The sequence below is a fragment of the Dipodomys ordii genome, unplaced genomic scaffold (genome assembly GCF_000151885.1).
Source record: "Dipodomys ordii isolate 6190 unplaced genomic scaffold, Dord_2.0 Scaffold122, whole genome shotgun sequence".
Lineage (NCBI taxonomy): Eukaryota > Metazoa > Chordata > Mammalia > Rodentia > Heteromyidae > Dipodomys > Dipodomys ordii.
This window is the reverse complement of record NW_012267338.1, coordinates 3,235,691-3,250,492: the sequence shown is the minus strand read 5'-3', so window position 1 is coordinate 3,250,492 and position 14,802 is coordinate 3,235,691. Positions and strand designations below refer to the sequence as shown.

Here is a 14,802-nt window from a genome sequence, read left to right as displayed (position 1 = left end):
TACACTGTGGGGTTGTCTGGATGTACAGTGGTGGGGTTGTCTGGACGTGCACTGGTGGGGTTGTCTGGACATACACTGTGGGGTTGTCTAGATGTGCACTGTGGGGTTGTCTGGATGTGCACTGTGGGGTTGTCTGGATGTACACTGTGGGGTTGTCTGGACGTGCACTGTGGGGTTGTCTGGACGTGCACTGTGGGGTTATCTGGACGTGCCCTCTGGGGTTGTCTGGACGTGCACTGGTGGGGTTGTCTGGATGTGCACTGTTGGGTTGTCTGGACGTGCACTGGTGGGGTTGTCTGGATGTGCACTGTGGGGTTGTCTGGACATACACTGTGGGGTTGTCTGTACGTACACTAGTGGGGTTGTCTGGACGTGCACTGTGGGGTTATCTGGATATGCACTGGTGGGGTTGTCTGGACGTTCACTGGTGGGGTTGTCTGGACATACACTGTGGGGTTGTCTGGATGTACAGTGGTGGGGTTGTCTGGACGTGCACTGGTGGGGTTGTCTGGACGTGCACTGTGGGGTTGTCTGGATGTACACTAGTGGGGTTGTCTGGACGTGCACTGGTGGGGTTGTCTGGACATATACTGTGGGGTTGTCTGGACGTACACTGTGGGGTTGTCTGGACGTACACTGTGGGGTTGTCTGCATGTACACTGTGGGGTTGTCTGGACATACACTGTGGGGTTGTCTGGACGTACACTGTGGGGTTGTCTGGACATACACTGTGGGGTTGTCTGGACGTGCACTGGTGGGGTTGTCTGGACGTGCACTGGTGGGGTTGTCTGGACGTGCACTGGTGGGGTTGTCTGGACGTGCACTGTGGGGTTGTCTGGACGTGCACTGTGGGGTTGTCTGGACATACACCTGTGGGGTTGTCTGGATGTACAGTGGTGGGGTTGTCTGGACGTGCACTGGTGGGGTTGTCTGGATGTGCACTGTGGGGTTATCTGGACGTGCACTGGTGGGGTTGTCTGGATGTGCACTGTGGGGTTATCTGGATGTGCACTGGTGGGGTTGTCTGGAGGTGCACTGGTGGGGTTGTCTGGATGTGCATTGGTGGGGTAGCTTGCACAAGCCCCCTGCCTGGTTCCATCCCAGGACCACCAAAATTAAAAAGAGCAAATGGCTTTACACTTGAATATACACAACATCTTTCTGATATTAAAGCCAAAACCCAACTGACCAGCCAACATCCATCAGGGAAAGAAGCTTAGCAAAAGATAAAATTTAAATGTGGTCGATAATACATGGTGAAAGGTCTAACATAGGATGAGTAGTGGTTAAAATAGGAAATGATTTTACAGGCTCGTGTGTATAAGGCTTGGTCCCCAGAAGGTAGCACTGTTTTGGAAGGCTCTGGAGAGGTAGGTCACTGGAGACATGTGTTTGCAGGTCATGCCTGGTCCTGAGTTTATCTACTTCCTGTCCACCATGAGGTCATCAGCTCCCCCAAAAGCTCTTGTTCTGCCATGATGTTCTGCCTCACTGTAGGCTCAAAATAAATGTAGGCAAAGATGGTGTGCCGGAACTGCTAAACCATGAGCCAAAATCAATCCTCAGATCGTGTCTGCCAAGCATTGTGTCACAGCAATGAGCAAACGTATTCAGCTACGGAACTAGTCTGTGTCTACAAAAAGTAATTTGTTGAAGATAGAAGTCTCGTGATGGAAGATTATAGGCTGTGCCGTGTAAAGCAGTGGGATGTGATGATGCTGGCTTCTGGGAGATCATCTCAAAGACCAGCAGAAGTCCAGGCCATGGTCCTTAAGAACTTGCATCACATAAATGGTTACCAGTGGGGGCTTTTTCTTATTGTAGCAAAATATACATGGTCTAAAGTTTACTATTGGAACCATGCTTACATGTATAATTCAGTGGCGTGAAGAACATTTGCAGCATGGAACAATTATAGCCACTGTCTATTTCGAAAATGGTTCATCATTCCACAGAAAAGGTTGTAATGGAGTTGAAAAGGAAGGCCTTCAGAGATGGGAGAAAGACTGTGAACAGGACATGGCTAAGTTAGACATGGCGGGAAAGAAAGAACTCAAAGAGAAGTCTAAGGTTTTTGCATCCTGGTGACTTACACAGAAAGCAGCAATGTGGAATCTCTATCTTTGGCAAGGCCCACACAGCCAGGAGGCCCCTAGTGGCAGAAGGTGATGTGTTAGACCATGAGTAGGCACCAATAAGCTGGAAAGGGAATTTTGAGGCAGTTTTGGTAGCTATGGGGAGAACTCACAGCGAATTTTGTGCTTTGATAATACTGGAGGCCATTCAGATATTTTCTGTCTGTACCTAGGGTAGATCCATTGATAGAAATGGCAAAGTAATCCAGCCTGTCAGACCTGCTCTTTTGTCCTGAAAGTCAGAGATGTCTTCTACTTTCTAGGAACTTTCTATGGATGACTAAGATGCCGACCCTTTACCCAGCAAATTAGAACTTAACCTAGAAGCCCAATGTGCTTCCCAACTTGGTGAAATCTGATTCTTTTCTTGTGGGGACTTTATTGTCTGTGTCAGAGATACAGTTATTTTCACTGAAGAAAGAGGAGAGAGTCTTGATGTGGCATCTTTACCAGGGATCCCTTCATTGAAAAGGATGGAAGTCAAGAGGGCAGAAGATTGAGCTGGGCACCAGTAGCTCATGCCTGTAACACTAGCTACTCAGGAGGCTGAAATCTGAGGATCTTGATCTGAAGCCAGCTCAAGCAGGAAAGTCTATGAGACTCTAATCTTCAATAAACCATCAGAAAAAAAAAGTGGGACTGTTGCTCAAAATGGTAGAGCACTAGCTTTCAACAAAAGAGCTCAGGGACAGAGCCAGGCCCTGAGTTCAAGGCCCATGACTGAAAATAAGAGAGAGAGAGAAGATTGTGGGGGATATAGAGGATGTAGTAGTTTGTGAACCAGTTTGGACTATGTAGTGAAACCCTGTCTCAGAAAACAGTAACAATAAATGACAATTTTCAAACATGAAAAGAAAACAACAATGAGAAGGGAAAAAAAAAGCCAAGCACTGGTGTTTCACACTTATAATCCTTGCTACTCAGGAGGCTGAGATCTAAGGATCTTAGTTTGAAGCCAGCCTGAGCAAGAAGGTCCATGAACACCAGAAAAAAAAATAAAAACAGATGTGGAGCTGTGGCTCAAAGGGGTAGAGTGCTGGCTTTGAGTGAAAAAGCTCAGGGACAGTACCCAGGCCCTGAGTTCAAGTCCCTTGACAGACCAAAAGGAAGAAAAAAAAAGATTCCAGGGCAGGAGGCCATGATGAGGGGCTCACTTTAAATGGATGAGGAAGGTTTGTGCTTGGGCCGAGGATGGTGAGGATGAGTCTATCCTGTGCAGACACATGGGCTCCTTTCCATTCTGGGTACCAATTATGGTTGGACAATGCTGAAGCCATAGGTAAATAGCAACAAGCTAATTTGCATCGCTTTCCTTGCACATGAAGTACCTGCAAGGATTTTGCCTGGATGCCTTGTGTTTGGCAGCCTATGAGTGTCCGGGTGGCCTGGCTCATGGCTGTGTTGCCAATGGGTCATCATTGGGTGGAAACAAGAGTTGTAGCTGGGTTGCAGCAAGGTCACTGCTGGCTTGCTGCAAGGTCACGGCCAGATTGCCGCCAGGTCCCAACTGGTTGCTGCAAGGTCACTGCCAGATTGCTAAAAGGTTGGCACCTGGTTGCTTCAAGGTCATCTCTGGATGGCCACAAGGTCATGGCTGGATTGCCGCAAGGTCACCACTGGATGGCCGCTAGGTGGCAGCCTGGCTGCCGAAACCTCCTCCACACAAGGCCTTCTTCACACCCGAGGAGAGGGAAGGTTGCGTGGCCAGCCACGCGCCACGGAGCCAGCAGCTAGAATCCACAGAGCCTGGAAGTCACTGTGACTTCCAGCCCAGCCCACACTTCCCCACTGTAGTAAGTGACCCAGCCAGGGCTCCCCAAAACAGAATGCCACAGGCCTGCGTCTCACATACAGACATGCGATTTTCCGCTCTAGGACCAGAGGTCCATGATAAAGGGACAGTAGAGGGGCTTCTGGTAGGGTCCCCTTTATTTAAAACGTCCAAGAATCCTTTTCTATTTCCTATTATCTGGCCTTGCCAGCTCTGCCCGCTAGCTTTATGGCCTGTCTGGGCAGCAGAGGGCTCCCTAGGCCTTATAGACTTCAAAATGATTTTTTTATGCTGGTCCTGGGGCTTGAACTTGGCGTGGATGCTGTCCAGCTCTTTTGGCTCAAGGCTGGTGTTCTACCACCAGAGCCACAGCTCCATGTCAGTCATTTTGGTGGTTAATTGGAGATCAGAGTCTCACAGACTTTCCTTCCCAGGCTGCTTTGAACTGTGAGCCTCAGATCTCAGCCTCTTAAATAGCTAGGCATGAGCCACCAGCACCTTCCTCAAAAGTGATCTAATTTTAATCACTGGTACCTACTTGTAGAGTTCTCTGAAATCTGTTTTACCTTTTCTATTGGTCTTTTTATTTCTCTTTTCTTTTTCTTTCTTTTTTTTTTTTTGGTCGGTCATAGGGGTCTTGGGGCTTGAACTCTGGGCCTGGGTGCTGTCTCTCAGCTCTTCTGCTCAAGTTGAGTGCTCTACCACTTGAGCCACAGCACCACTTCCGGTTTTCTGGTGGTTTATTGGAGATAAGAGTCTTGCAGACTTTCCTGCCTGGGCTAGCTCTGAACCTCTATCTTCAGCCTCCTGAGCAGCTAGGATTATAGGCATGAGCCACCGGCACCTGGCTTGCTTACCTTTAAAAAAAAATTGTTATTATCTAAGTGATGTTTAGAGGGGTCATAGGTGCATAAGTCAGGTAAAGGGAACATTTCTTTTTGGACAATGTTACCCCTTCCCTCGCTGTCTCCTACTTTCCCCCTTATCTCCACCTACAAGTTGTTTAGTTCCTTTTCTACATAGCATCCAGCGAGTACCATTACTGCATTTGTTCACCCTGTGTCCCTCCATTTCTGTGCACCTCTCTTGCCCTGCCAAAGACAGATAAATGAACAAACAAGACAAAAAGAAAAGAAAACAAAGAAAAAAACTGTTGTTTCCATTTCCTGGAGTTCTTCCCGATCAATATTATATGATCAGAAGCACATAGGCATTGTGCTTTTGTGTTCTTTCCCTAAGAGCCTCCTCCTCTGGGTCTCGCTGTGAGTACCGAGTCCTGCATTGCTCACCTTTCAAAATTGTTCAGCCCTCCAAAAAGTCTCTTCCTATAAAACAGTCATTATCAAACTCTAAGTGCTACCCTTTCCTGTTTTTTCTCTGTGTCTTTTAGGCTTTCTGTCACCAAGATCAAATAGGTAAGCAATTTATTTTTTCCTAAGCAAAGACGTAAGGCTGGAGCGGCATGGCAGGGCTGGCATGGGTCGGGAACACTGCAGTACAGGGGAAGCTAGTTTTCCACTTAGCACACACACACACACACACACACTGGCGGCATGTCAGCTGGCTGGCTTCCACCAGACTCACGTGACAGGAAAAAAACAAAACAAAACATTGTATTGATGAGGACTGACCCCCATTATAGACCTTGATAAGCATGATGTGTTCTTAGCTGAGTGTGCATAGCCAGCTGGACTTTCCTGGTAATGGTAGCAGCCTTTGACTGTGAGGTAGTATCGAGTAGGGAGTAAGAGTACTCAGGCTTGCAAAGAAAAGCTATGAGAGTGAGATTGTTCCACAGAAGGACAGCTGGTCTTAAGGATTGTGAGCAAGTGCATGATTGTGTGTGAATGTGTGTGTGTGTCTGTGCATGTGTGCATGCATTCATACACATGCCAATACTAGGGTTTGAACTTACGGACTTCTGTCTCTCATTTGACTTTTTTACTCATAGCTGGTGCTGCACCATTTGAACCACAGCTCCACTTCTGGATGTTTGCTGGGCGATTGAAGATAAAGGTCTCTCAGGTTTGTCCACCTGGCCTGGCTTTGAACCCTAATCTTTAGATTTCAGTCTCCTGAGTAGCTAAGATTTACAGGTGTGAGCCACCAGCACCCAGCTATAAAACATCCTCCGACTTGCTTTTTCCCAGGCTTCATTTTCAAGTCTGTTTGACAACTTCAAGATGGAAATCACCCAACTTAAAAATCAGCCCTCTTCAAGTGGACAATTCAGGGGGTGTTGGTATTTTTACAAAGTATACCCATCAGCACTATCTAATTTTAGAACACTTATATGACTTCAAAAAGAAATACTGTGCCCATTTTGTGCTCTGCTTCTTCCTGCCCTCGGCCCATCTCTGAGAAGACAGGAAGATACTTTATAGTCATTTGCTGCCCGTGGGCATTTCAACAAGGTGTGATCTTTTGTGACTCATTTTCTTGACCTTGCATGATAATGCTTCAAGATTAAAGGAACTTCAATTCCTTTTTATGACTGCTTAGTACTTCATTCTAGGAGTGTAAAGCTTTTTATGTATCCAGGAATCTGTTGACAGATATTTGGGTTGTCTGTGCTATTTTAGGGCTGTAGGAAAGTTTGAACTCAAGGCCCTATGTTTGCTGGGCAGATGGTCTGTTTCTTGAGCAACAACCCAACCGTGAGCAACAACCCAACCCACTGTTGCTTTTCAGTTTTGAGGTGTATGTGTGTGTGTGTGTGTGTGTGTGTGTGTGTGTGTGTATGTGTGTTTTGTTTTGGTTTTGTTTTCAGATTGTACCCCACATTTTTTGCCTGGGATCAGCCCCAGACTAGATCACTCTTAACTTGGTAGTGTTGCCTGGACTCTATCTGCATATCACCACATCCAGCTTGTTGGTTGAGATAGGATCTTGCTAACATCTTGCCCAGGTTGATCTCCAACCAGGATCCTCCTGGTCTCTGTCTCCTGAGCATCTGGGATTACAAGCCTGGGCTACCATCCACAGCCCGTTTCTGCTTTGTAACTACTGGTAAAATATAGTCAGGAACATTTTTGCTCAAGTTTTTATATGGACATACATTTGATTGATGCTTAGGAGTAGAGTTTTATCATGTGATAACTTGGACACATTTTACACCTTGAGAAGCTCTTTTCCCAGAGTCTGTATTATTTAACATTCTTATCAGTAACCAATGAAAGGTTTGTTGGTGTTGATTTGTACCAGTACTGAGACTTGAACTCAGGGCTTGGGCTCTGTCCTTTAGCTTTTTCTATCAAGGCTACAGCTTCACGTCCATCTTTTTGGTTATTAATTGAAAATAAGAGTCTTAAGGTAGTTAATTGGAAATAAGAGTCTCACGGACTTTTCCTACTCATATAGACTTTGAACTGTGATCCTTAGATCTCACCCTCCTGAGTAGCTAGGATTACAGGCATGAGTCATGGTACCCAGCTGAATGAAGGATTTTGATTTTTCCATATTCTTGCCAATGCCTGTCTTTTTTATTTTAGCCATCCCCTGGGTATAGGTGTAGAACTTTGTAATAGTGGGAAGAGTATGGACTTGAGGGTAAAATTAAATTAAAAAGGGAGACCCAGCTACCAATAAGTTCCTGTCCATTGGAGATTTAGGAATAAATTATTATCAATTGGGTAAGGTCTTTAATAAATTCCTTATTTTCCCCTAAAGCTTCTATAGGAGGGAATAGCCTATTTGAGTTAGGTTGAAAGAGAAGACAAATAGCCAGAAAATGAATTATGATTGCAGGTATGAGAATCAGGGCCTGGATATATTTCAATTCTTGTTGGGGGTCTTGGTTCTTACAGACATGAAAGTTCTTTCTGGAATAAACAAGTATCAGGTGATTTGACGGCAAATTACCTCCACGTTGAAGTGGTAGAGTAGCCTGCCATGTACGAGGCCATGGGTTTGATCCTCAGCACTACAAACTAGACAAATAAAAACACAGCCTTGCACATGCAGAAGTGAATCAGCATGATTAAGATGGGCGCTTTGTGTTTAAGGGTAGATGGTAATGCAATAATTGTTATTATCATCTTGCCCTTTGAGAGATCCACGTGAGGCCTCCGTGAACCTTGTCACAGATTGAGTTGCAAAAGAATGTCCCTTCTGTGTAGGGAAACATGGGTCTCCTTCACCTTAAGTTGCATTTGGGTTTTCTCCACCAGCTTCCCTGCCTTTCAGAGAAATGAGTCCACCCCCACCCCCACCCCCCGTGGGTAAACACGGAAAACCCAGCCTCACCCATGGGCACCTGCCTCAGATTGACCCCAGCTCATTCTACTGCGCATGCATCTCTACAGAGCAATACCATTCACCTTTTGTCAGTTCTTAGGCACTTAAAAAACATTCTGGGCCCAGACAAACTGGTCGACTTGTATGAAGATGCCATTTCTTCCTGCTCCCCCCAATCAACCTATAAAGCTGCAGTTTATCATCACCAAATTCAGAATCCCATCCCGACCACCCCACAATTTGGATTGCTTATTTGTTCATTCAGGAAACATTTATTATATACTTATATATGGGAGACCCCAAGTTGAGAACCATGTAGCAGCAATGATGATAGCAGCTGATTGCAGAAAATGTGATCAGAGTCTAGGCCCAGGCTGCTTAAAGCAAATGGCAGCCCAGTTGCTGTGTGGCTGGCGAGTATGGATGCTGGGTGCTGCTGTTAGAGTCAACTTGTCTACAACTGGGCATCTGCTGGATTGCTGCTGCTGCCACAATAGAGGACCACAAACTTGCTGCCTTAAAACAGTGTAAATGTATTAGCTACTGCCCTGCAGGTAAGAAGTGAGTGGACTCAGCTGCTTTCTCTACTTCTGGTCTCACAAGGTTAAAGTCAAGTTCACAGTCAGCCTGAGCTTTTTCTGGCGTGCAAATCTATTCCTGACCCATTTGGGTTATAGGTAGTTTGTGTAGTGCGTAGGGGTGGGGACATTGCTTCTAGACTTCTAGAGACTGTCTGCATGCTCAGATCTGACCTCTCAGCCTCAAAGCCTGTGGTAGTTAGGCATGCTAGCTAATAGATTAGCAGGTTTTCATAAGCCCTTTTTTTGTTGGGGGTGGGAGGGCTGAATGAAGCAAGGGAAAACTACTTGGATAAATACGGTACTGTGGAGATAAACTCTGTTTCAGTGGCTGAACTCTTTGCTGCAAGGAGTAATGGTGGAGACTGTATCCCTGTATTTGCTCCTTTATTTCTCCCAAAGCTAGGATTATAAGTACCATTTCGTTTTCATGGACAAGTGAAGGCACGTGAGAAATACTAGACAAAGGTCAAGGTTAGACCTGGGTACTGTCTCGTGATGCACGCCCAGATATAAACTCAGCATTGCTGATTAAGATCATAATCTCTCTTTAATGAGAGCAAATGCTTGTGACATGGTTCAGTATCTGCTACTTAGCCTGGAGCACAAGAGTTTATGGTCTTCCAGTGCTGTATAGATTTTTCAGCAAATGTGTGGTGTTCAAGTTCTGTAGGTTTTTCAGTGTACTCTTAAAACTTTTGGACTTGGGGAGGGAAGGGATCGTAGGGGAAAAACCAAGGATGCTTGACAGAAAATGTACTCATTACCTTACTCATGTAACAGTAACCCCTCTGTACAGTATCTTTACAAGAAAAATATGTTTTACAAAGCCTTTAGACTTCTGAATTATACTATTCTGATTTTTCTTCCAGTTTAATGTTAAGGGTAATGGCAAGTTTGTAACATCAGAATATGTTAATGTCTCTGTTGAGGGGCCCTTCTTAGGAATTCCATGGATATCTGACCACAAAGTAAGCTCTTTTTCTTTTTTTTTTTTTTGAGTCTAGTCTTTCTATATTATATTGCTCAGAGTGGCCTTGGACTCCACAAGTTCAAAGGATTCTCCTGGCTCAGTCTCCTGAATATCCAAGACTAGAGATGGGACCCACAAGCCCAGCTTCAAATGAATTGTTTCTTATTAAAATGAATTGTTTCTTATTATTGAAAAACTTAGTGTAATCTATTTCCCACATAATATTCCAACCGAGTGAGTTCTATAAATAAACTAATTGTTCCACATTCCTTTAGATTAGATGTGAGGGATAAATGTCAGTGTCACTTGGTCTATGCTAGTTCATCTTCCCGTGCCTTAAAATTGTGTATCACTCTATTAAAACAACTCTTTTTGTTGTTGTTGGTGGTGGTGGTGGTGGTGGTTGTGGGGCCTGAACTCTGGGCCTGGGCACTGTCCCTCAGCTCTTCAGCTCAAGGCTAGTACTCTACCACTTCTGACATAGCACCACTTCTGGCTTTTTCTACTTATGTGGTGCTGAGGAATCGAACCCAGAGCCTCATGTATGCAAGGCAAGCATTTTACCACTAAACCACCTTCCTAGGCCTAAAGCCACTCATTTTTAAAAATTACCTTTCAGTAGTTATGCAAAGGGGTTTCCATTCAACAGGTCTATTTTATGAGAACAATGCATCTTGATCCATGTCACTCCTTCCATTGTTTCCCTCCAGCTCTCCCAATTCCACCCATCAAGTTACCTGGTCCAGTTTACATGTGTCCATTGAATATTATGACTGTGTTCACCCATATGTCCTCTCTCCATTGTAAAATGATTTATCCATCACTTTTTGTAAGCTAGGTATGAGAGGATTTAAGAAATGATTGAAACTCAACTTCCACCTCTGAAAGCTATCTTGAACTTTACCAACAGACATCAAACACCCTCTCCGTCACACTTCCTAAGTCTTATTTCTAACTCCAGTCACCCCTCCTCACCCAGCCCAGGGTTCTACCAACCCTGGTACCACATTTATTGTTCCATCTCTCCTTGGCTAGAATAAACACACTGTGAGGATAGGGATTTCTGTTTATTTCACTTACTGATGAATTTCACGTAGCAGAAGAGCAGTTGGTATAGTGTAGCCGCTCCGTACTTGCAGGAAGATGGAAGAAATAATCTCCTCCTTGTGTTTTCCATATATAAAACAAACATTTTTTTATAACTAAAGCAAATGGTACCCAGGATTGCAAGCAAGAGAAGTCATCTTGTTATTGGTACCACCATGCCCCCATTCAGTCCTCTATAAGCCGAGTCTATACAGTATTGAGCAACGAGGAATCTCACACTTACAAGATCTTGCCCTGCAGGTTGACAGTGATGCTGATATTTATCACATCTTGCTAGAAACAGTACACATTTTGGAGTCACAGTAAGTTAGCATATAATTAATCTGCACTAAATGAGGGGAAGAGAAAGGCTGTGGTAATAATAAAAGTCTATAAACTGCCAAATCATGGAAACCTAGATTCCAGGAGTTGTGCATTATAAATATTTACAGTTGGGCATACATGTACTTATGTCAGAGTCACCAGGCACACATCTTCACCCCACGATGTATCTTCTGTTACAACAAATGGACATGATCTGGGGGAGAATAAGGCGGGTGTGTGATAATTCTGAGTTACTAGATTGCTGTTTGGGTTTGGTTTCTTGGAGACAGGATCTCACCACGTAGTCCAGGCTGACCTCTAACTCACCTTCCTCCCTCCGCAGCCTACTTGCTGCATGCTGAGATTACAGGTGTGAGCCACCACACCCAACCTCTCAGTGACTTGTCTGTGGAGAACACACTTAGTGATTCTTCTAGTCAAGCAAAGGGTTTCATGTTATTTTGTTCTTACCTGTCTTCTTCCCCAAAATTGTTAGTTTTATTTCTTGGAAATAAAAAGACTAGAAATACACGGTGAATGTCTTAAGTTCTTTTTCAAAGACAGTGTCATAAATTCATAACTATTTGGAACATTTGTTTTAGTTGATCTGGTGTCTTCCCACATTACTTTTTCAAAGCTGGAAGTAAGCAGGTGATGGGTGTTTCCCTCCCCCCAGCATGAAGACAAGATGGCAGACCCTACCATCCACCATGGGACCAATATGGCGCTGGCCAGACCTGACCTCCTTACTTCAGTTTGATCAAGGAGAGAATCTTCGTTGAGATTCTAAAGTTATAAAGAAATTTCCTTTACTTTTCTCTGGGTCCAGTACTTTGATTGTTCTGGGAATCAGGAAGTCTCTTGTCTCGAGTTTTATTCAAACTAGAAATTTGGTGGGGTTTTTTTTGTTATTTTTTTGCAAAATCAAAGCCTAACTATTGTTTTAACTCGGTGAAAGAACACACAAAAACCGAAATGCCAGCCTATTTTATGTACTGCATAAAAATCATGGAAATTTGGGGATTTCTTGAATCAGTAATTCTTCCTTGAAAAAAAATAATGAAATGTTTCAAGACCTTGCTGACTCTCTAAGGAATTTTGTTTTTCTGAAGGAGAGATTTGCCTTTTTTTTCCCCCTCTGTGTGCTTTCATTGTTGTCTGTGGAATATACCTGAGAGCATGTTTATGTTATATTTTTCTTCCAGATCGCAGCAATGGTGTGCAGGAGACTAGCTTAAGAGACTTACTGAAAGAGCTCCCAGATAGCCACTACAGCCTGCTCAAGTACCTTTGCGGGTTCTTGACACAAGTCGCTGCCAACCACGTGTACAATCGAATGGACATTCACAACCTCGCCACCATATTTGGGCCAAACTTCTTTCAGTAAGTTAGTGGGATTTTGCTGTTAAGATCATCATGTCTGCCTTTCTACTTACCGCTGTCTGAAATGACCAGGGATGCCAAAACCGAACTTCATCTGAGGAATCCTGCAGTCTGGGTTGGGCGAGCTCCATTTTGATTTGGGAACACATCAACCTTGTTTCAATTTCAAGCTTAAAGAGTGCAAATAAGCCTTCTTCTGAAACTATCATTTGCAGTAATCCAAAGTACCTTCTTTAAAATTGTAGACATGTTTTCTTTTCATGAAATGGAGTATTTAAATATTGGTAATCTGACATGCTTTTAGCAGGAAGAAAGCAGGGAGGAGACAGCAATTTTTATTTTTATTTTTTGCCAGTCCTGGGGCTTGAACTTAGGGCCTGGTCACTCTCCATGCCTGAGCTTCTTTTTCTCTCTGGCACTCTATCACTTGAGCCACGGCACCACTTCCAGCTTTTTCTCTTTATGGGGTACTGAGGAATCAAACCCAGGGTTTCATGCATGCTAGGCAAGCACTCTACCACTAAGCCTCATTCCCAGCCCAAGCAATTTTTTTAAAGCATGATAAAATTCACATTATTGCTCTAAGGTGAAGAATTGGGAGCAGAATTGTGTCAGTGACGGGGAAATCACATTTGAACTTCATTTCTTTTCTAAGTTTCGAGTAGTGGGAAGTGCTATGTTGCTAGCCACAAGAACTTTTTCAAAACTTTTATTTTCCATGTTATTTCTCAAAGCTTTTTAATTGTCAATAGATGAAACATGATCACTGCAATCCAAAGGCTTTGCCTTTGCTCTCTTATTAATCTCCACTGACATCACACCTGCTCCACTTGGGAAATCTCAGCAAGTGTATCCTCTCCTTTGCCTCAATCACTGTCTGGCTCATTCGGCTGGCCAGAGCTGGGACTAACACAAGCCTCCGAATGTCGAAATACAGACCGTGGCTTACAGCATGAAGCAGGGCCATCTACTGCCTCATCTGTAGAGAATGTCTATGCTTGCAACTGTCCTGTTGGTGACTTTTAAAGATGCTCTTGTTTGTTTGTGGTATTTGGGGTTGAATGTAGGGCTTCATGCTTGCTAGGCAGGCATTCTACCACTGGGGTCACACCTCCAGCCCGTGCCTCATTTTAGGCCCATGCTAGCCCAACCTGAGATCTGCATATTTGTGCTCCACCCTTGCATCGCTGGTGATGACAAATGCGACCAGCCATTGTGCTTCCCCAAAAGCTGGGATAGCAGGAGTGTGTCACCTTGCTGAGCCAATCATCAAGAGGGAGTCTCAAGAACGTTTATGCCTGGGCTAGCCTCAAGCTATGATTTCGTGATATCTGCCTCCAAGTAGCTAGGATTACAAGCTCAAGTCACCATGCCTGGCTAAGATGTTTGTTAATTTTTTTGTACAAGTCTTGGAGCTTGAACTCAGGGCCTGGGCACTGTTGCTGAACCTCATTGTGCTCAATGCTAGCTCTCTACCACTTGAGCCACAGAGCTAGTTCTGGCTTTTTCTGAGTAGTTTATTGAAGATAAGATTCTACTGCCTGGCTAACTTTGAACTCAGCCTGCTGAGGAGCTAGGATTATAGGCATGAGCCACCAGTGCCCAGCTCATGTTTGTTAATTTTTAAATAATGTTATGGCATAGGCTATGTTAGGGTCCTGGGAATAATGATCTCAAACACAAGCTCTACTAATTTCTGATTCAGGAGCTCTGTGAAACCAAAAAATCTTCGTGTGTTTTTTTCCCTCCACTCTGCCTAGTAAAACCTTTGATGGACTACAGGTGAGAAATAAAAGTGTGCATAGAAAGTTATTCAAACATATGAGAAATGAAAGTGTCTGCAGAAAGCTATTCAATAATTTTGAAAACCTAGGTTATAGAAGAGATTAAAATAAGTTTAAAACTAAGTGGCATATTAAAAACACAGATCCACACATCATTACTGACTTATAGTTGGGCTGGAGCTAGAATTTTGGGTAACCTGCTGAAATTAATCAAGTGTCTAACTTATTTTTACTTACCATAATTTACCCATGTTACAGCAAATAGCAGTATTTTTCTCTTTTTCGTTTTTGTTAATGGCTAAATAAGATTTCACTGTGTTCCATATCACATTTTCTGTATTCATTTATCCATCATTGGCTATCAAAGTTGATTTCATATCTTAGTTATTGGAAATAGTATTGCAATAATCATGTGGAGTGTGGATGTATTTCTGACATACTGATTTCATATCCTTTAGATGTTTATCCAGAAGTGGGATCACTGGATCATGTGGCAGGCCTTACTCTATCTTTTGCGAGTCGCCATCTTCTT

General features: G+C 43.9%; 1 protein-coding gene across 1 annotated transcript in view; it reads left to right on the top strand.

The window, feature by feature from the left end:
* Positions 1-12,490, top strand: part of LOC105995845 (protein FAM13A-like) — a 19,004-nt gene extending 6,514 nt beyond the window's left edge. Inside the window, exon 3 of the mRNA XM_013029720.1 lies at positions 12,309-12,490. Coding sequence (XP_012885174.1) covers positions 12,309-12,490 — 182 coding nt within the window. The remainder of the gene's footprint in view (positions 1-12,308) is intronic.
* Positions 12,491-14,802: the final 2,312 nt, after the last annotated feature.